The 22590-nt window shown below is 47.7% G+C and overlaps 1 protein-coding gene across 13 annotated transcripts in view; it reads right to left on the bottom strand.

Moving 5' to 3' along the window:
- RUBCNL (rubicon like autophagy enhancer) overlaps positions 1–22388 on the bottom strand; it is a 43433-nt gene extending 21045 nt beyond the window's left edge. For 5 of the 13 annotated variants that reach the window (XR_007153691.1, XM_047864840.1, XM_047864787.1 and 2 more), the window contains exons 1-4: positions 21335–21465; positions 8449–9054; positions 5311–5393; positions 4364–4574 (exon numbers count right to left, since the gene is read on the bottom strand). Coding sequence is in view for 12 of the 13 variants with exons in the window: in XM_047864840.1 (XP_047720796.1) it covers positions 4364–4574; positions 5311–5393; positions 8449–8962 (808 nt within the window). In the remaining variant the exon portion in view is untranslated. Of the gene's footprint in view, positions 1–4363; positions 4575–5310; positions 5394–8448; positions 9055–10708; positions 10854–13335; positions 13443–17226; positions 17277–17479; positions 18100–20245; positions 20489–20523; positions 21133–21334; positions 21466–22371 lie in introns of those variants that run through there. The other 8 variants (XM_047864832.1, XM_047864790.1, XM_047864807.1 and 5 more) reach the window with 8 other exon arrangements.
- Between the last annotated feature and the right edge of the window lie 202 nt (positions 22389–22590).

Here is a 22590-nt window from a genome sequence, read left to right as displayed (position 1 = left end):
TAAAAATCCAGCTTTAAGAATTATAAAATGCAGGGGCACCTGGGTGGCTCAGCTGGTGAAGCATCTGACTTCACCTCAGGTCATGACCTTGCAGTTCATGAGTTCGAGCCCCGCGTCGGGCTCTGTGCTGACAGCTCGGAGCCTGGAGCCTGCTTTGGATTCTATGTCTCCCTCTCTGCCTCTGCTCCTCCCCTGCTTGTGCTCTCTCTCTCTCAAAAATGAATAAACATTAAAAAAAAGAATTAAAAAATGCAGAGAGCTATTTTTGTGTTGTTCTTGCATTCACTGTGACTCAGGAAAGCAGACTGATGAGTATATACGATGAGGGGGTCCCTAAGAGTAAGCTGCCTACTTTTATGTGTGTTTGAAATTTTCCATAACACACAATTTTTTTAAAAAATGGAAGAGGGCAAAAATCAGCTTAAGGGTGATGCAAAGAGCATAAGCGACATAAATGTTGTGCTGGGTAGAAGAGTGTCCCCCCAAAATACATATCCACCCAATGAATGTGACCTTATTTGGAATAAGGGTCTTTGCGGACGTGATCAAGTTGAGGGGAGGTCCTACCGGATTAGGGTGAGCTCTAAATCCAATGTGACTGGTATTAACATAATGAGGGAAATTTGCATCCAGACATTGCTAAACCAGGAGAAGGCCCAGTGGAGGTGGAGACTTGAGTGAGGTGTCTCATACATAAACCAAGGACAGGCTAGGAGCACCAGTAACCACCGGAGGCTGGAAGAGGCAAGGAACGGGCTCTCCCTCAGAGCCTCCACGAGGAACCAAGCCTTTCAACAACTTCATTGCTGACTGCTGGCCTCCAAAACCGAGAGATGATACATCTTCCGTTGTTTTAAGCTCCCCATGCTTTTTGTGGTATCTTGTTAAAGCAACTATAGGAAACTACTACAAATATGTCCATGCTTTTCTTTCCCGAATGCTAGTGTGGGGTATTATCCTTAGAGTGTCATTGAAAAGCAAAAAAAAAAAAAAAAAAAAAAAAAAAAAAAATGGGGGCACCTGGGTGGCTCAGTCGGTTAAGCATCCGACTTTGGCTCAGGTCATGATCTCATGGTTTGTGAGTTCGAGCCCCGCGTCGGGTCTGTGCTGACAAGTTGGGAGCCTGGAGCCTGCTTCGCATGCTGTGTCTCCCTCTCTCTCTGCCCCTCCCCTGCTCGAGCTCTATCTTTCCCTCTCTCTCTCAAAAATAAGCATTAAAAAATTTTTTTAAGTGAAAAATGCAGACTTTGATCATAAAGGAGCTATTTGCAGTCCATTTAAGATATTAAAATATTGAAGGCTACCTAAATGACAAATATTAGTGCACTGATTTCACAAATTATGTTATTGACTCAAGAAATAGCATCCTGGAAAAATGTGAAAACTGTAACAACATGGAAAGCTGTATATGAAATACTGTTAATGCAATCATATTATGAATACAATTACACTAATAGGAGTATATAATCACTACAAAACTGTACTCACTTGAATAAATGTGAGAGAAAAACACAGAGAAATGTTTGGGTTTCTATTGCTTAGGGAAAAATTCTAGCCCTCAGGTTACGCAGAGGTTATGTGCGTGGGCTTTGCAGTGAACTGGCCAGGGTTTAAAACCACACTGTCCGATCCTAGCTATGTGACTATGGATAATCAACTTCTCAGCTTTGGTTTCCTTCTGGGCAAAATAGGGACAACTTCCCCTGGCTCTCCGTGCTTCCTGGCACCCTTTTGACCATGATCCACAGTTAACATACATTCACACTTGGTACAAACACAAAAATCTATACCACTGATACAAAATAATAATAATAAAAGTTCCAGAAAGCATTGCTCACTCTAGGTGAGGGGAACGCGGATACTTTCTATTCTTTGGTTTGTGTTTAAATGCTCTCAAGACCCACCTGTTAACTTGAAGAATACTGACCTACCTCGACCGAGTGGCATCTCTCACCGTAAATGTCACAGGAGAGACACTTTATAAAGGATGCGTATTTTTATCGGGGTGGTAGAAATGTTTTACGGTTTCATTTCACATATTTACATTCACATTAAAAAAAACTGAGCTAGACACGAGCTTCCACTCAACCATTCAACAAATATTTATAAAACACCGATTTTGAGGAAGGCACCAAGCTGAAGGCAAATTCAAATAAGACAAATACTTACCCAACAATGAGACTAAAACCTCATAAGGAGCTGAGACACGGACACACATAACTCTAAGAAAACACAAGAAGGCGGGGCTCCACACCGTGCAACTCCGGGAGGGACTGAGGCATGCACGTGGACAATTGTAGAAAGTTCTGGAGCACAATTTATGCTTAACTCTGTATGAATGGTGCCCCTGCCCTGTGATGCAAATCTGGGAGCCTGTCACAGTGCTGGCGGCAGGAGACTGCTTTCAAAGGAGGGGAGGGATGAAAGGACTAACGGGAAGTTCCTGGGGAACCAGCATTCCAGGGGAGCCTAGACCAAGCTAAGGGAGGAAGGCCAGAGCTTGGGAGATGTGTCCACTGTCAACTTTGACAGGCCAGGATTCCTGAAGCCCGTGGGAAATGGCGGGAGATGCCTGCTGGAAAGGCACGGAGAAGCTGCATCCCACGAGGCTAAAAAGTCCAGGATAAAATGTGACACAAAGTCAGCAGGCCATCTTAGAGGAGCACAAGTCGTCCTAGGAAGCCAGATGTGTGCAGGATTCGAGGAAAGGAAAGAGGCTGTGAGTAAAGAGACAATCAAAGGCAGCCAATGTGCCCTGAGCACCTAACGGCACTTCTCATCGAATGACTGGCCAGCAGTGGCTGAGGTGGTCCAGGTCAAAGGCAGGAATAGGGAACGACTGGAGGGGATGTCACGATTACCGAAAAGTCAGGGCCGATCTGTTCACTAGAAGCAGGGCAGGGACACAGGCACAAAGAAGAAGAAAGAGTCAAAGATAAAGTACGAGAGTTACTGAAACAGGAATCGTTTCTTTTCTCCCCAGGAGTGGCCTCAGTGGGGATGATGGTCCAAATCACATTCCCTCGCTCCCCTGGCCACGGCCGGCTGACCAGTTGGGGGCGCCCGATCAGAGCCCGCCCCCCGCACGCGCCCTTCCCTGCGAACGTGGACCTGGGGTCCTTGCAAGACCGGGTTGAGCTGTGAGGTCCCGGCCGGCAGTCAGGAAGACCACAGAGCTGCAGAGCAGAAACCAGATACTGCACGAGGAGGAGAAGTCAGGCTGCAGGAAAGGAGAACAAAGTAATTGCACAACGTGATACGAGACCACGGGGCCCCAGAAAGGCCAGATCCTCCGCACTGGTCATTCTGTGGTTCCCACCACTGGGTTCACTGAGGATGCTCTGTATCCTCAATTTGAGCCAGGTAGTGCATTCGACAGCCGTTGATGGTACATAGGTTTTGTGCCAGGCATTGTGCTACACGGTATTGCCTGGAGTGAGTTCTCCCCTCATTACGGTAAGGCGCCTGATTAAGACGCTCAAGTCAAGGAAATCAAGACGAAAGGCATCTTTTTTTTTGAAAGGAAGGGGGTTGTGAGGAATAGATAACTAGTGTAGACACGTTAAGTTAGTTTAGTTACCTGCCAACCAGCTAAACAGGTCCCCGCAGTATGGAACAAACACTTGTCCGAGAGGGACGGGAGGGGAAACCCAGATTTGGGAGATATCAGGGGAGAATCATGGAAAGATACCGCAGTAGACAACATCTCCCAGGACGTGAATATAGAGAAAGAATCTAGGACTGAAGCAGGACTCCCATTTAGGAAGTGGTAGGAAAATGACACGCCCTAACTTCAGTTCTCAGCTGAGGTACCCTCCTCTCCAGGAAGGATTCCCTGGTTGCCACAGCAAGGCCCACTCCTCCTGCTCTGGGGCCTGCTGCATGGGGCCCCTGCCTCGGCTACCAGGCTGACCCCACACAACAGTCCTCGGTGTCTATCCAGCTCCCGCAGGGATGTTCCTTGAGGGATGTAATAATGTATCTTGTTGCCTGTTGATTCCCGGCATCCAGGACCTCAGAGCCCTGGTTTGTGGAATGAATGAAAAGAGGTCTACTCGGAAAAAAGAAGCAATGGGTGAGAAGAGCTGGCGGAAGGCCACGTGGCAGAAACCAGGGAAAGAGGGAAGCCAGCAGCCACTGCCAAACACAAAGTAGGATGGAGTCCAAATCAGAACAACGCATCGATGTAACGACAGGGGGGAGCAGGATAATGGATGCCGAGCCCAAACGGCAGAGGTGGTGAGGATGATGGTTATTCAGGACGTTTTAGACAAAAGACTTGAAGACATACTTCGGGGTGTGACAGGAAAAGAGATGTACGTCAAGAACACAGCGCAAAGTCTCTCTGATTTGCCCCACTTGCCTTCGTAGCCACTGTCAGAAGAATCGGAAGACCCAGATTCCTGCTTTATGCTCGTATAAAAGGCCATTTCGGGGTCCGCCTGATCATTCCCGAGCGACGCACTGGCTTCTTCTACGCTCCAGTTCTGTGTGTGCTGTTGACCGAGGATGGTACACTTTATTTCCTCCATGGCTGCTATCATCATATCCGCTACGTAAAAGTGGGCATTTTCCTGCAGAAAAATAATTATCAGTTAAATTGCAAGCATAACCAACTGTTCTTTATTGAGGGTGTATTAAATTGAAAATCAAGACACCGTATTTAAGCAGAGTTAACGTATAGGAATATAAATGTTCATTTAAGGGGCACCTGGGTGGCCCAATCGGTTGAGCGTCCGACTTCGGCTCAGGTCATGATCTCACGGTCCTTCAGTTCAGGCCCCGTGTCGGGCTCTGTGCTGACAGCTCAGAGCCTGGAGCCTGCTTCAGAGTCTGTGTCTCTCTCTCTTTGCCCCTCCCCAGCTCACACCCTGTCTCTCTCTCTCTCTTAAAAATGAATAAACATTAAAAAAATTGAGATGTTCATTTAACTGAGTTATCACATGAGGTACAGCCCATATCTTCCAGACACATCAAATTTAGCCCACTGAGACCCAAATCAAGCTAAGTTGAATTTACTGTGATATACACCCCACACGGTGCATGGCCCAATGGTAGACCCATGCATCAATCATGGAAAACTTCCCAGCTGGGCACAGGGGCTGCCTCAGAGCCCTCCTTAGCTCCTGGTGGCCTGTGCTAGCCAAAGGCTGAAACGAAACCTATTTGCCATCCTTCATCAAGTGAAGTTTCCAGATTTAAATCAGAACAACACTATCTAAGGGATTTATACTCTGTGAGTGTGTGTGTGTGTGTGTGTGTGTGTGTGTGTGTGTGTATGTGTTTTAAAGAAAAAAAAAATGTGTTCACCTTTTCTACATCGACAGGGAGCAAGAATGCTTCTGGGGAGAAGGAATTCAAAGAAGTGGTTCTTCTACCGACTGGAACAGCACCTGCCAAGGCAGCAAGTTATTAAAAATGGAGAAAAAGACGCTCAAGGAAAACAAAACAATTCTAGGCAGTGGCCTTTAAAATCTGTTTTTTTTTAAGCATTAACGGAATTCTAGAATACATTAGGGTGCCAGAAGAAGACAGATCCTCCCGGTGGTAGGCTTTGCAGATATTGCCTTTATGGTGATGGTTTCTACAGGAGCCCATTGGAGCAAACTGGGAGGGATCCTCAGAGGAGGGATGGGAGAACCACTGGAATGGAGGAGACCAGTGAGGAGGAGAGGGGAGAAAGAGGAGGGGATCATGGAAACTACCTAAAAGAGATGGAGAAGGGCCAGAAGGAACAGTCTAGAAGCAGGGTCCTAAGAATTATAGGATCACTTCTCCCATGCACTGCAACTGACCCCAAACTTCTTGTTTAGAGAGAGAATCTGTTTGGAAAGGCCAGCATTGCTTCTCTAAAATGGTCTTCCTCCAGACCAATAACAAGAAGAAACCACAGAGGGTATGTTCCGCTGATTCATCCATTCTGCACCCTGAAGCCACTCCATTACCGGCAGGAACACCATCAGAACAAAATGATTCCTGTCATGTGATTTCTTCCTGGAGCATTTAAGGCAAAGTCTTTCTGTGAGAGCCTCAAGAGCTCGGTTTATCCCAACCTGCTAAATTAGAACAAAATGTTATAGACGTCTTGATGATCAGACAGCTCTCGGGGGGACAGACAGAGATGCCCGCAATCACCCAATCCCCTGTCTCTTCTCCAAGAAAGGGACTGGTCCATGAAGGACGCTGAATCTCTTAGCTTCAGGATCCATCTGGGGTGGGTGAGCATTGTCTGCAAAGGACCAGGGAGTGAATATTGCAGGATCTGAGGGCCACCTGTTGCACTATGTCGTTCTGCTACTGGAGGGAGGAAGCAGCCATCAGCAACGTCAACAAAACTTTATTTGTAAAACCAGGAGGCCAGCTGGATAGGACCCCGAGTATAGAAGAAAAAGGACAGAGAAGAATCAAACAGTGAGGATTCCAGTTCCAGTTCTGTCTCTACCAGCTGGTTGTGCCTCTGCCTTGAAATGTCCTCATGCCTTAAACTGGATAATTACCTCTTAGGAGATTAAAGCAGATAAGGCATGTGAATGTGCTCTATAAATGTGTAAATCCTACGCAAGGAAAAAAGGAACTGTGGGATTGTTTCTTCCAGCCTCAAGAAATTCTTATAGGCTGGGGTGGGGGAGGGCCTTTCTCTACCACATTATCTAGAAAAGGAAAAGTGTGCTGCTATCATTCGTGATGCAGCAGTCATAGGAAAAATCTTGTGTCTTAGTAGTAAATGCCTGTTCTCTGCAATGCTGTCCCACAGCAAAGAAAGACCAGATCACTCAGGACTTCCTTTTTTTTTTTTTTTTTTTACTCCCATGGGATGAATCCCCCTACCAAGGTGAAGATGGTTTTTAAAGGTACTTAGAGAAATTGCTGGGGGCTATTGTCTGTGGACAAAGGGGCCAGGGTACCTGTTTTCTTTATGGGAGAAAGACAAACTCCAGGATAACTTTAAATTGTGGAACCAATTCTGGTAGAACGTGTCATTTTGCTCAAATCTGGTTCTTCTTTCAAAATGACCCATTTTAAGACCGTCCAAAATCTGCTGTTCTTAAGCGATGAATAATATGTTAAAAGACTGTCGGGGCGCCTGGGTGGCGCAGTCGGTTAAGCGTCCGACTTCAGCCAGGTCACGATCTCACGGTCTGTGAGTTCGAGCCCCGCGTCGGGCTCTGGGCTGATGGCTCAGAGCCTGGAGCCTGTTTCCGATTCTGTGTCTCCCTCTCTCTCTGCCCCTCCCCCGTTCATGCTCTGTCTCTCTCTGTCCCAAAAATAAATAAACGTTGAAAAAAAAAATTAAAAAAAAAAAAAAAAAAAAAGACTGTCATCATCTTCAGCTTTTCAAAAGTGTTTCCAGTACAACAAAGAAACCCCATATTTTAGGAAAGGTGGAGGGGTGGTTCTTGCTAGTGAGAAATAAATAAATGGCTACATACAGACACACACACAGGCAGGCCAGCAGTGTTCAGACTGCTAGGAAAGAAAGAAACTTCATTGACTCTTTGAACTTGGGCTCTAACAAGAATATAAATTAACACAAATATAACATGACGAATATATTTTTAAAAATTTAGATTGCCATTGGGGGGCCTGGGTGGCTCAGTTGGTTAAGCATCCGACTTTGACTCAGGTTATGATCTCAAAGTCCATGAGTTCGAGGCCCATGTCGGTCAATGTGCTGACAGGTCAGAGCCTGGAGCCTGCTTCAGATTCTGTGTCTCTCTCTCTCTGCCCCTCCCCCACTCATTCTCTCTCTCTCTCTCTCTCTCTCTCTCTCTCAAAAATAAACATTAAAAAAAAACAGAATGTCACAAATTGTAACAGCAATAAGAGAAGTTACTGACCCCTGAGTGGCATTTGCATGCATTATCTTATTTTAGGAATATGTGCATTACTTCATAGCAATGGAAGCCCTTGTTTTAGTTTAAAAAAAAAAGGTTTTGTATAGTCTTTGGGGAAATTGCGATTAGTGTTTTTAAATCTGCCTAGTTTCTAGTCACACCCTGTCCAGGTCAATGTAGGTGAGGTGAGTTCATCTCCTACGAAAGCACTAGTGTGAAATGGAGCCCAGTCTGTCTGGAAACACATTCACCCACCACACTGGATTGAGAGCACTTCTAATACTCTCCCTTGCCAGCAACTTCATGAGCTGGACGCTCCCAAAGGCACACACCATTCAAAGATGGCAGCTGGCATGGATTACCACTTGAGCTGAGCAAAGATGACATCTTGCTATGGAAGGAGAGTGGAAATATTTGTTTTTACCCTTTGTGACCATCCAGGCATCCGGGTAGCTGGGCTGAAGAATATTCAATGAGCTAATGCACTGGCCTCCAATCAGAGTGGAAAGCCAGGACTTTTGTCCTCATGAGAAAGACGGTAAGACAGGCTTTAGGCCAAGGCAAAGCCTGCGTGTGAACAGACAAGAATGAGGCAAGTCCCGACTGAAGTTACCTTCATCAGCGGAAGCTGTCAGATGGGAAGGCTTCAAAAAAGCGCTGTCAGCTTCTGGACATGAGGAGGCAGCCTTGGAGCTTGTGAACACAGACGTCTGAGGAGACTTTCCTGGGAGCACTGCCTGTTCTCCCTTGGAGGTAAAAGAGAAGTCGCTGCTCTTGTCACCGGAGCCCCAGGCAGAGTCTGCAGTATCCTTGGACAGTGATGTCTCCACCATGGAGTCCCCAAGGGACGACGGTGAAGGGCCCAGGGAACAGGCGGTATCCCTTCCAAAGTGGTTCCCACCGTTCCCCGCTGTCGGCACCTGAGGGGGCAAATCCTGTAGCTGCTGCTGCGCACACTGGGGGTTAATCCAGGCAGCTCTGTGCCTCATGAACCTGACGTCTGATTTGCAAGGAGGCTGGTCAGTGTCCAGGAGATTGGGCGAATCCTCAACGTCACCAGGGTCACTGCTCACCCCTTCCCAAGGGTGCACAGGAGAATCCTGCCGGCCCATAGACTGTGACACCATCTTTCCAGGCTCAGGGTGGCGTGAACTCGGTTGGACTACTGGATTAGGGCCTTGAACTCACCATGAGGCCAGCTGGGGTCCAGAGAGCTTACCTGCAACGAGCAAAAATCATTCGAGGTAAATAAGAACTCAGTCCTAGTTGTAAACTCCAAAATCTTTTGAGAAGAAACAAAAAATAAGTAAGTTTGTACTTCGCTCTGTACCATACAGTAAATTCCACTTGGATTGACAAGAAATAAACAAACAAATCAGCAATAAAACTGGCCGCAAACACACGAGGCGTGACATCAGGATAGGAAAGGGTTTTCAGGGCATAAACGAGGACTGCTTTTACACAAGGACACAGTCATATAAGCAAGCTGCTGATACGACAGATAAAAGTGAAAGACAGCCGTGCTTTCTTCCAACGAAATTCAATGTCAAACCCGAAATGGGAATACCATTCAGAAGTAAAGACACATTTTCACAGTTCCTTATTTTTGTTGAGTCTGTGCTTGTATTTCAACGAAGCAGACAAGCGGCATGTGAAACTGAGGGCAACTCGCAGCACTAAAAACTTTGCTTTATGGGACTTAGTTTATGATAAGAGAGAAGCACCCTGGTCCCCGTAGTCACTGGCCCAGCCCGCGACTTTCTACTGCTCCCACTGTCCTTCACACTGGGAGGCTCCAAGCAGCCCTAGAAGCACAAGCAAGGTCAGCAAGAAGAAGAAATGAAAGTGGTCCGCTTCGGTGAGCTTAGCGTAAGGGGAGAGTGGAGAACAGGGCTACAAGGTGGTGAGCTGAGGCTTGGGAGTCAGTTCCAAGGCTGGCTTGCTTTAGTTATTTATTATTTATTGAGAAAGAGAGAGACAGAGAGACAGGGTATAAGTGAGAGCGGGCCCGAGAGAGAGGGAGAGAGAGAGAAGCAGGGCTCATGCTCACCAGATGCAGGACTTGAACTCACGAACCATGAGATCATGACCTGAGCCAAAATCAGATGCTTAACTGACTGAGCCACCCCGGCACCCCAGTTCCAGGGCTTTAAATGCCACCGTTATGTATCCAGATGGCTTGCACCTGGATCCCTACTCCTGACGCACTCTCCCCACGCCCCCCCGCCCCGGCCAAACTATGGGCTACCATATTTTACTGCCTATTTGACATTCATCCAGGGGGCACCACAACCTGACACATCCAAAACAGACCCTGATTTCGCCCAAGTCTGCTCCTCCCTAGTTTTCCCATCTCAGGAACCACACCTCCCAGGTGCTAAAGCCCGAACTCTGGAAGTCCTCTCTGATCCTATCTTTCCTTAGCTCTCCATCTTTAATCCATTAGCAAGTTCAGCTCTATAGCTACTGCCCTAATCTAAGTCACCATCTTCTCCCACCCGGGCCTCCTCCCATCTTTCCAGTGGGTTTTGCTGCTTCAACTCTGGCCAACTTACAATCAAGAGGTACGCAGAGAGAGATCTTTTTAAGTGTAAGTCACGGGGCACCTGGGTGGCTCGGTCGGTAGCTTCAGCTCAGGTTATGATCTCGCAGTTTATGAGTTCGAGCCCCACACGGTGCTTGCTGCTGTAAGCCTGTCAGAGCAGAGGTTGCTTTGGATCCTCTGTCCCCCTCTCTCTGCCCCTCCCTGGCTTGTGCGCTCCCAAAAATAAATATTTTAAAAAATAGGCGTAAATCAGATGTCATTCCCCTAATCACCATCCACCTCCCACCAGCTTCCCATCAACTCTGGAAATAAAATCCAAAATCCTTACCTTGTCCTTAAGGCATGACATGATCCCATCCTGCAGACCTTTCTCACTTATCTATGTCCACCCTCCCTAAGTCCCAACCACTCACTAAACTCTTACGTGCTACAAGCTCTCGCCCACCCTACTGCTGCTGTTCTAGTCCCCCTGCCTGGAACGTTCTTCCCCCAACTGATCATACATCTGGCTCCTTCCTGTCCTGTTGCATGCTTTGGTTTATCAATTACTTCCTCAAAGAAGTCTTTCTTAACCACCTCTCTTAAAGTAGTTCCCCAGTTACTCTCTATCACATCACCTTGCTTAATTTTCATCCTAGTAGTCTCACTTCCTCATTTTTTTCCCACTCCTCACTGTCACTCCCCTCCCCCCCCCCACAGTCCCCCCCTGCCGATAAGCTCCACAAGAACATGGGGCCTTGTCTGTTCTCTGCCAGGTCCGATGGTTGCACGCGGGACCTCAATAAACTTATGGACTGAAAGAGCAAATTCAACGGTGGAAATAACATCGTGAGCTACAGAGAAGACTTCCGTGGTAGATACAACTGCTCTGTTACTGTGACAGAATTGTTTGTACAAGGATAGAAGCGAATCCATGTTTCCTGAAGATATGACATTTCTCTCAACATCTACAAATAGACCAAAAGAAGGTACATGTGAAAACTGTACTAAATTCTTTGGGTTTTCTTGAGGTGGGGGCCCTCCATCCTAGGTCAAACCTTTTGAAATGATGTATATATACATGCATATATATATGTATGTGTGCGTGTGTGTATATGGCATACATATAATACTGCACGATACCGCGTGAGCTCCAAATCACTGCTCACGAAATACCATGGGATGTGGTGGCAATTGTCAGAATTCATCTGAAGCGCTTCGTCTTCCTTCTCCAGACCTCAAATCTCACCTGGTGCCCCAATTTCTCTTTGTCACACGTCTTTTCCCCTCCAATAATTCCGAGTATCACAATTACAAATGGGAACCATGACTGTGTTTTTATGAAACGGCAAAAACACAGAAGCCTAGAGTGGATGCAGCAGTCACATTGTGCCAAACTTGCCAATACTACCTCAGTCCCAGAAATGACATCGGTAACCACTTCATCCCTTCCAGACTTTTCCCTATGAATTAACATACATACGGCAGATCAGAAGATGTGTTTTCTTTTCTCTTTTATACGTACACATGAGCTCACACTGGACAACATCTATAATGAAACTTCTTTTTCTCTCAACAAGTTCTTGAGGCTGTATATCACGCAACTATCTTACCACTTTCTATAGTATAAAAGGATCATAATTTACTTCGCCAGACTATGGACGGGAACGTATTTTTAGTTTTTCGCAGTTATACAATATACAGCGATGAGCAATTTTGTTCATGTTGCTTTTTATTAGTTTTCTTTCGCTAAACTTTTAGTTCTGAGTCCATGGCTCATGATAACGTCATTGTTTCTGAGAGAATGAAGCTGTATGAGTCATAGTCTATGATCAATTCTTTACATGTCATAGCTGTTCTTGTGGGGGGAAGATGATTACAGATGTGAAATCACATAAAAAAAATGTACAGGCTCAAACCAGTGACAAGTGGCAGGGATCCCTGTGTTTTTTACAAACAGATTAAAGACAACGGTTCACAAAGAATGATGTTATTTATGAGCCTCCCAGATACGGAATTGACTTAGCGGCACTGAGCAAAAACAGACTTCCTTTTCAAAAGTGATTTCCAGAAGCGGTGCTTGCTCCACTTCCTTCTAGAAAGGTGTTCTTGTTTCACACAAACAACCAGCAGGTGTTGGCTTTTCCAGGTTATAAAATGAGCACATTTTAGAGCTGGGATAGGCCCATAGAGATTCAAAGCCATGTCTAAAGACACGGCAGAGAGAGGATGACAAGCCAGGTTGGACGGTCACTCGGGAGCATGAGCCTCTCTGAGAGGGAGACTGACACAGGAGAGAGCCATGGTTAGAAACAAAGCACTGGCCCTAGCCCCGGGGGTCCACATCGCCATTGCCTGATCTTTGGGGCAACAGATAATTCATGAAATACCATCATAGGGTGTTTTGGCTCACTGTGACCTTGCTTGTCGTCTGGTAATCAATTAAATATTTATTGAGCAGCTACTACATGACTGGCACTGTTTTTGTTTTGGAGGTGCTGGAGCAAAAGAAGTCCATGCTTCTTCCAATAGCTTACATTCCGGCAGAGGGAAGACAGTGACTGAACCTATACATTCATACATTTCAGTGCCGACGGCCGGCAGGTAGTATGGGTTTAAGCAGTGGTTGACATCTTCCCAAAATGCGTCCCATTGTGATAAATGACGTCCTTTGAATTAGCAAGGCTTAGGTACAAAGCTAAAATCTATTTCCAAAAACACTTAAAAATGTTTTTTAATGTTTATTTTTTTTAAGAGAGAGAGAGAGGCAGAATGAGAGCAGGGAAGGCACAGAGAGAGACACACACACAGGATCCAAGGCAGGCTCCAGGCTCCGAGCCATCAGCATAGAGCCCGACATGGGGCTCGAACTCATGAACTGAGAGATCATGACCTGAGCCGAAGTCAGACACTTAGCCGACTGAGCCACCCAGGCCCCCTTCCCAAAACGTTGTAAAGGAAGATTACGAAGCTTACCATCATTTCTACTGCGATTTTCCTGTTGAGGGTGAGCACAGGCCAGATTACCACTAGTTAACATATATGCGGCAGCAAAGGTCCTAGACAAGAGAGAGATTCCTGGACACCCCCCCCCCCCCCCCCGGCAAGTCATTCTAGATGGGTCTCTGCCCATCAAAGTCAGTGGTTCCATCACGAACGACTGCATAATGAGGACAAGCTCAGAGCCACAACACTGACTGCAGAGATGCAGCTTTTGCCAAAGGGGTGGACGACTCGGTTGGGCATGAGCCACCGTGACCTCTACAGTGACCTCATAAACATCTTTCAGACCATAAGCAGCCAGAATTTTGATGCAGATGAGCAGTTTTCGCTCCCAATACCCCTAACAATCTTAGAGTGACTCCATGAATAGACACAAGCATGTCAGATTTCGGATTTAGGATTTTCTCTGCCCCAGCACTAACTACCAACTGTATACATGATTAGGAGCACTGAAGACTGATCTTAAAGGTTACCTCCTCAGTGAGGCCTCCATGGTCACCCTATGTCACGGCAACTGCCCCAGCCAGTAATTCCTCTCCCCCCACCCCCCGCCCCACTTCCCACCTCTGGTTTTCTCCTTACTCCTTGGCATTAATCCCCATTGTATTTAGCCTCAAACACGAACACCCACTAGAATGGAAAATCTCTGAGGGTAACTGTTCTTAAAAAAAAAAAAATTGTTCTCTGGACACTGCTTTGTTCCCAGAATCTAGAACAGGGGCACATAATAGGTGCTCAACCAAACACGCATTGAGTGTGAATACAATGAACGAATGAACAAACCAACAGTACCTAAGAATGGTTCTGCTGGTTATTTCTGTCGCCCAGGAAAGAAAATGGAGAATAGATGTCAACCTTTAGAAGAAGCTGGAGATCACGACCTAAAATTTCTGTTCAACTGTTTCCTTAGGATAAAGGAAGCTAGAGAACAGAAATCACAAACGAGAGTTGGGGTAAAGGGTAAAATTCGTTTACGCCCACTTTAAGGCGGCTTACTGAGCATGCTCAGTAGTAACGAAATGCAGGTGAGCAAAGAGCATGGACGGTGTCTCGTTCACAAAGCTCCCCGGTCCTCTCCCCATCTTTCCGTATCTACTTCCCTTCATGCTCTGCGTTTGGACAAACCCCCACCCCCAAGGATGTTGAGAAACTCAAACCATCACTTATCAAACAGAAGGGCGACTGTTTTCGAGGCCCAGCAACGCGACTCCATAGCTTCCACAACGCGGTCCGCAATCAGGGTCAACTGCCGTTTTCACACAGCTGCGCCCTCACCACGGCACATGCTGAACTCTGTGTTCGAACACTAACAGCACCAGGAAGGAAGCAGTGCTCTATTGCAATGGCATATAGCAACGAGGCTGGTGGCATCACATGGACTCCTCCCTGCCCGCCTGAACTTTGGCAGTGACCCTTAACTTGGAAGGTCCGCCGTCAGGAGAACACGGAGGAAGGTCAGAAAGCAATTATGACAAATGCGCGGGGTAAGGTTCGCCGGGGAAGACCCCACGAAGGCAAAGACCAAGGAACACGAGCTATGTGCCTGAGAAAACTGCAAGATTGCCTAAGACACACAAATGACTAACTTCCTGTGGTCACCGCATAGGTCACAGTGACCACTGTCGCGGAGTGTTTCAGGTGGTATTATGCCAATTTGGGAACGGACGTAAAGAACGTTAGAGGGCTTGCCCAAGGCCTCACCATCAGTAATTTACCAGGAGAACAAAAAAAACAAAAGTCTGACACCTGATCCAAGGCTCCTTCCATTCCTATTTATGTATATCATTGGGGCTGAAGTTGGGATATTTTCAATTTCGTTAGCAATGTAAATTTAAGAACATTCCTATTAAATCTGTCACAAAACAAAGGATTAAGAACCACACCACTGTATTTGATTCCATGTCTTTAGAACAGTTGTGCCCAGAACGTTATGATTACACTGATTTGTGTAAAAAACAAAAGTCATTGTACTAACAGCTCCAATATTTATTTATAAACCTTATCGAGGCACAGGTATACTAATATGTAATGTAAAAATTCATGAACATAACATTTCGTTCTTGCTTTCCAATAAATCATCTTGTAACCTAAAGGTACATACCACCACCCAAGTAATGTTTTACTTAAAACCTTTTATATAAAAAACAGTAACAAACAGGGGCACCTGGTGGCTCAGTCGGCTAAACGTCTGACTTCAGCTCAGGTCATGATCCCAAGGGTCGTGGGTTTGAGCCCCACGTCAGGCTCTGTGCTGACAGCTCAGAGCCTGGAGCCTGCTTCTCCCTCTCTGTGTCTCCCTCTCTCTCTGCCCCTTCCCTGCTCATACTCTGTCTCTCCCTCTGTCTCAAAAATAAATAAAACATTAAAAAATATTTAAAAAAACAATAACAAACAAAAAATTACTTACACATGAACATCACATAACTGAATAAGCCTTGCAAAAAACATTAATTCAAAACTTTACCCGAAGTAAGCGTAGGGACCTGCATTGGAACAATGGCAAAGTTCCCATGTTTGGGCCAAATAAAATGGGGAGCCGTACTGGAAAACCGTCCGGCAGTTACTCAAATGGTCAAGCATACAGTTACCATTTGGCCTAGCAATTCCACTCCTGAGGATATACCGAAGAGAACGAAAGCATGTGCTCACGCAAGAATTTGCGCACAAATGTCAACGGCAGAAATAGTCACAGAAGCCAAAAGGGGCAAACAACCCAAATGTCCATCAACTGATGAACGGGTAAACCAAGTGTGGGGCTGCACGCGATGCGGTATTATCTAGCCACAGTACGAAGTACTAACACACCGCGACATGGGTGAGCCCTGAAAACATTATACTAAGTGAAATCACCAGGCACAAAAGATATTTCGTATTAACAGATGCATTTTTATGAAATGTCCAGAATAGGCGAATCCATACAGACAAAACATAGATGAGTGGGGTTTTTTTGGGGGGGTGGGGTGGGGAGGAGGGAATGAGAACAGAAACAGTGAGAGCTAACGGGTACAGGGTATCTTTTTGAGGTTCTAAATGTTCTCAAATCAACCGTGACGGTGAGGACACATATCTGTGAATATATTAAAGCCACTAACTTGTACGCTGTAAATGGGTGAATTGCAGGTTATGTGAATTCTATCTCAATCTCAATAATGCTGTCCAAAAAAAAAAAAAAATGAGATGGGAGGAAGTGCCCATCTCTCTTCAAACAAGGTCTAGGAAGCCTGGAGAATGCTGGTGGGCATGGGCAGAGGGATGGAAGGAGCACTCGCTCTAAGTCAGGCTGCAAACTAAGGTACTGAAAGCTGAAAGGGGAAACAGAGAGCAAATAAGAGGCATACTGAATATGTGTGCCTAAAGTAGGTATAGAGAAGAGAGAGGAAGAAGTGAAAATGCCACAGCAGAACTATCTAGAAAAAGAAAAGAGAAAAAAAAAAAACAACGAAACCAAGGACTGGTAAAGACAACATCATCAATGTGATGGCAACCAGTAACTGGGCACCGGTTCCCAGACCCTACCCCCAGAGCTCAGACACCCACCCTTGTCTTTAAACCAGCACCGTGAGGGAGGTTCTGCTGGTCCCAACAAACAAACAAACAAAAATAAACCCTTCAACACTTGCAATATCTGTCCGTGTGTCCCTGAGTTACCTCTCTGACCTCCTTATCTATTACCTCTACATCCCTACACCTCTATACCCTTCTGCACCCCTCCCCTACACTCGTCTATAGTCTTCGGCACCGCCATCTTTATTCAAAAGTACCTCTGGAATGAGACTTTCCTCATCACCCTTTTTCAAACTGCATCCCTAAGGTGCACACTATCCTCATTTACTGCTCTATTTTTTTTTCCTCCAGAGTACTCACCTATTATCTTAGCCATCGTCATCGGCTCATAACTAACACTTGCATGAAGTTTTTTAGTAGGTGCCTGGAACTGTTCTAGATTTTCTATACACACACACACACACACACACACACACACACTTGATCCCTCTAACAACCTATGAGGTACATACAACAACACTGTTTTCACTTTACAGATGCAGACCCGAGGCACAGCCAATAAAGGGGAGCGTTGCACACCCAAGCAGTCTTGCTCCCAAGTTCACATTCTTACCCGCAACAGCACAGGGATGAAGGAAAGACCTCTAAATCTCAGAGATTCAAACGTTTCTGGAGAATATCCAAGTTTATCAAGCACGAAGTAGCTGCTGGCAATGTCAGTGACCTTGGCCCAAATCTCCACAGAGACCGAGTTTAAACGAAAAGTGAGCCAGCAGGAAAAACAACACAAAACAAAGAACAGGTTTTATGTATGTCATAGGACAGTTCAAGTGATTTGAAGGTTTAAAACACTCTTAAAATGTGCATAAATAAAAGCTCAAGTCTCCCGACCTACCGTATGTAAAATAGCCGTCCCAAAAGCTGTCTTCTAAAAACAGCTTCCAAAGAAAGAAAGAGAGAATAGGGAGGTACTTTACATATGTTCCCAGGACACTTGTTTCCTGACCCACTATAGATTGTTGAAATAAGAGAATGTAGAGGAGCCTAAGGATTAAAAAGAATCCCGCACCGCCCTTCAGTCTTCATCACCTGAAATCAACTAGAGCAGAGCACCTGTTGGCCATGGGTGCTTTTCAAGGTCACCTGCCCCCAAAACTTTGAGGTCCAATTTACATTTATCTCTTTCAGTAAATGTAAAACTAAGGATCCAAGAACAGAACTAAAATATTTTTTTAATTTTTCTTTTAGTAGTGTTTATTTATTTTTGAGAGAGAGACAGAGAGAGACAGAGAGAGAGAGAGAGAGAGAGAGAGAGAGAGAGAGAGAGAGAGAGAGAGAGGAACCGAGTTGGGGAGGGGCAAAGAGAGGGAGACACAGAATTTGAAGCAGTCTCCAGGCTCTGAGCTGTCAACACAGAGCCAGATGTGGGGCTTGAACCTATGAGACATGAGATCATGACCTGAGCTGAAGTTGGATGCTTGACCGGCTGAGCCACCGAGGCGCCCCTGAACCAAAATATTTTTTTAAGGAATTTTCAAACATTAGTTGTTGAGCAGATCACATTTAAGTGTGTAGATCATTTCAGCTGCTTCTCCTTTGTCATTTTCCAGCCTACTGTTAACAACGACAAAAACACCTGCCTCTGAGACTTCCTTTTACCTGCGGCAGTATTTCCCTTTCGCAGTTCACACATGAGAAATAAAGCATCATTCAATATAGGATTATTATTACTATCTTGTGGATGAGAACACTGAGGCCTAGGAAAAGGAAGTGAAGACCACACACAGCAACTGAGCAGCAAGCTCAGCACTGGGAGCCTGGAACCTTGCTCCAGAGCCCCCCAATCTCACCCTCATGCTTCTGTATGTGTAAGATACAACAGCACAAAAATTAAGGGGGGAAAAAAGAGTCCCAATCAAATATAATTTTTATGCCAATCTGAGAAATTCCTCATTTACCAGCTGTGTGACCTTGGGCAAGGCACTTAACCTCTCTGTGCTTCAGTTTTTTTTACAGATTGTTGTGAGAACTTAACGAATTGTAACATGCATATCTCAGTCCGACAGACACTATTCCATAAAAGTTGGCTTTATCATCACCATAAGTGCAATTTTACAGACTTAGACTTCAATGTATGAAGCACAATTAAGGAGACCTAGTTTTATTTCCCAACTTTGCAAATGAGTCATCTTTCAAGTCTTTTTAATTAAAATGAAAACTCGGGACGCCTGGGTGGCTCAGTCAGTTAAGCTTCCGACTTTGACTCACATCACGATTTCACAGTTCATGGGTTTGAGCCCCACGTCGGGCTCTGTGCTGACAGCTCAGAGCCTGGAGCCTGCTTCAGATTCGGTGTCTCCTTCTCTCTCTGCCCCTTCCCTGCTACAGCTCTGTCTCTCAAAAATAAGTAAATGGTAAAAAAAAAAAAATGACAACGCAAAAACAATCAGAGGTCTTGGTAATATTGACTTGCATACCTTACTTATCTCTTTAGAAAGGATACAATATGACACACAGGCATTACTATTGCTCATGTTTATAATCTCTGGAAGGCTTGACAAGCTTATTTAATTTTTTTTTTGTTTGTTTAACGTTTATTTATTTTTGAGACAGAGAGACAGAGCATGAACGGGAGAGGGTCAGAGAGAGAGGGAGACACAGAATCTGAAACAGGCTCCAGGCTCTGAGCTGTCAGCACAGAGCCCGACGCGGGGCTCGAACTCACGGACCGCGAGATCGTGACCTGAGCCGAAGTCGGACGCTTAACCGACTGAGCCACCCAGGCACCCTGACAAGCTTATTTAAAAAGAACTGCTTCAATTTTAACAGTAATGCAACCAACCATGTGACTCTTTCCTTTCCATATGAGAAATACGAATCTAAATTTAGTAACAAGGGAAACTATTCAAATTTGGCAAAGCTATTCTTTGTGTGCCCTCAGACAGGTGGGGAAAATGTGTTCGCGAGCGACGCAGTCTTTCTTGACCTCTTTGCTTATCCTCCTCTAAAGACCATTCCAGTTAAAACGCTTATTCTTGCACGTTTATCCTTGGTGCTGGCAGTCTTCCCTGCGTCAGAAAACACGACCTCCAACTTCAGAAGGCTAAGGATGTTTTCAGAGTCATGAAGAGCATCTCAAATCAAATCTAACCCCCAGAGGCCACGACCGGTTTTCATCAACTTGCCTAGCATCTCCCTCCGGCCCTAAAGAAGATGAGGAAGGCACAGTTCCTGAACCCTGAGGTCACACTGATGCGTAGCGTCAGGCAGTACTGCTCGCCAGAGGGCCCTGAACGAAACACTGAGGAACGGCCACACCGGGACATCGTGGACAGGTAAGCGGGAAAGTGCCCGCACTACCCTGAAGGTGCTGCCTTACCTCTGCTCCAAACGAGGTTCTGCTGGCGGCCAGGAGGGAGGTGTGCGCAGCAATGTGGTGATACCTTAATTTATAGGAACCACACTTCTGCTTTTCAAAACCCTACTCTTCCTCCAGTTACCGTCCAGTGAGGTAGGGCAGGGATCACCCTGCTGCTTCTCACACAAACAAGGTTTCTTGACTTGCCCAGACCTCACTGCTGCTACTCAGCCTTTCAGGACAGAGTCCCCGGAACCCAAGGCTGCAGACCCTCAGTCCTTTGCGCTTTCCCAACATACCGTCAGTTCAGAGATCCTTCCAAGTGCCATTGCAATAACACAGTAAGCACGGTTCCGGAATATACCCCTTCCTTATCGTCTTGATTCCCATTCGGGCTACATAACCCCTCTTCCGGCGGTTCTCCACATTCTCCAGGCTGACGGTATCAATGTGGCAGGAGGGTGGCGAACCTCACCGCGGCCACCGGCAGGCTGGAGCGGGGTGGGGGTGCAGCGCCGCTTTCCCCGCCGCAGTGTCAGCAGGTGGACTTCTCGGTGGGCGCTGGGGACCACATAACCGGCCGTGCGCTCACTAACCCAGCTCGGTTAAGTAACAGAAAGTTTATGGGTTTGGGCCACCAGCCATCCATACATAGGGCTGGGTGTGTGCGGAGGGGGTCCTCCGCGGGCCTTCGCCATCTGTGCGCGCGCTTTTGGGGAACCGAGAAAAGCCGGCGCGCCCGGAGCGCGGTGCCTGGGGCCACGCAGGGCGCAGGCTTTGGGCTCACTGACCGTCGCCCGGCGCTGAAGTGTCTTCGAGGTTCCGTTCCTGAGCCTTCTGGATCCAAGCCGAGCACGGGGTCGCCCCCTTTTGCCAGGTCGATTCCATAAAAACCCGCCACCCCTGCAGAGCAGCCCCCTCCTCCATTCGCCCAGGGGCCTCGGCACTGCCCGGCCCCTGCCCCGGCGTGCCCCCGAGCTTGCGCACGCCTCTCCGGAGCCCCTCGCCCCTCCCCCCCTCACCGCTGCAGCAGCCTCACCGCGCCGGCGTTACCCACCTCCGGCGCCCCTCGCGCCCCCGGCCCGCTCACCCCCGCTCATCCCCGCTCACCAGGTGCGCGCATCGCGTCGGCTCCCGGCTCGCTGGGCTCCGGGCGCGCGCCACCGCGGCGGAAAGAGGGAGCGAGGAGGGGGAAGCGGCGCCCTGACGCTGCCACGCCGCCGCCACCCCACCCCCATCGAAATCCCGGGCCACCGCAGCAATCCGAGAAGGTCCCCGAGGAAGCGAAGCGCCGCGGCCGGGCCTGCAGCCGGCGGGGAGACGCGGAGGACGCGAGCCGGAAGGAACTGCGGCCCCCGCGCTGCCCCCACCGCCGCGGCCGTGTCCTCGGCCGCCCACCCCCGAGCCGGGTGACGCGGGCTGGGACAGCCGGGGGCCGCCGTGCTCCCCTCCCCCAGCGTTCCCTCCCGAAATCACGCCATTCCCTCGCTGGGGGGAGCGGGGGGGGGGGGGCTGAGCTGCAAACGCGCTTTCTGGGGTTGAAATACCGAGATGCCCGCAGACCTGGCGGACACGAATTCCCAACACCCCCCCCCCCTCCCCCGGGCAGCGGTATTTGGCGTTCAGTGCAATTGCCTGAGAGAACGCGTGACTCTGCCGAGTATTCGGGATTCGTCCGCACAGAGATCTACGCGCCCGACGGAGACCTAAGCTTCCCCCGAGCGTGACCTCAGCGGGCTGCTCCGCGCGGAGCCCCACGACGGCGACTTCCCTGGCAGCCTCCGTCCTACCTACTCATCACCTAGTCCTCTGGAAGCGAGGGGTGCCGCGGGTTGCGTCCAGATCTAGCTGGACGCTGGCGAGAAGCTGCCAACCAAACAGAATGTTGTCACGCTCAGACACCGAAGCCCTGACCGTTGGTAGGGCTGAGTGCATGGTGTCCCTTCGCCCCTAGGGAGGCTGAACACGCTCCGCCAGCGCCCTAACCTCTGTTAGGGGAAGAATCTCGGAGTTACCTGCCCCGGTAGCAACAGGCAGCAGGTGAGCCGATCTAGGATTACTTAAAAGACTCCCTTCTGCAGGGTAAGCCAACCGCATCGCACCCCCCCTCCCCACCCCCTTGGTTCTTTGGCTTTGTCCTGGGTCACCTCCAGGTTGTGGAAACAGCTCACGGGTATGTTGGGCTTTATTTGCTGGATGTCTCTTTGGAACACGCTTTTCCTGGCACAGCCTAGACTGGAGTGGCTAAGGGGCGGCGTCTGGTAGTCTCTGATCCTAAGTCAGAGTCTGGTGAACACTAGCTGTCAATCACCCGACTTAACACTGAGCACAGCCTGTTTGGAGCCTAGAATCGCTTAGACCGGAAA

This window comes from Prionailurus viverrinus, chromosome A1 (genome assembly GCF_022837055.1).
Source record: "Prionailurus viverrinus isolate Anna chromosome A1, UM_Priviv_1.0, whole genome shotgun sequence".
NCBI lineage: Eukaryota > Metazoa > Chordata > Mammalia > Carnivora > Felidae > Prionailurus > Prionailurus viverrinus.
Note: the sequence above shows the minus strand (reverse complement) of the source record. Positions and strands in the feature narration are given on the sequence as shown.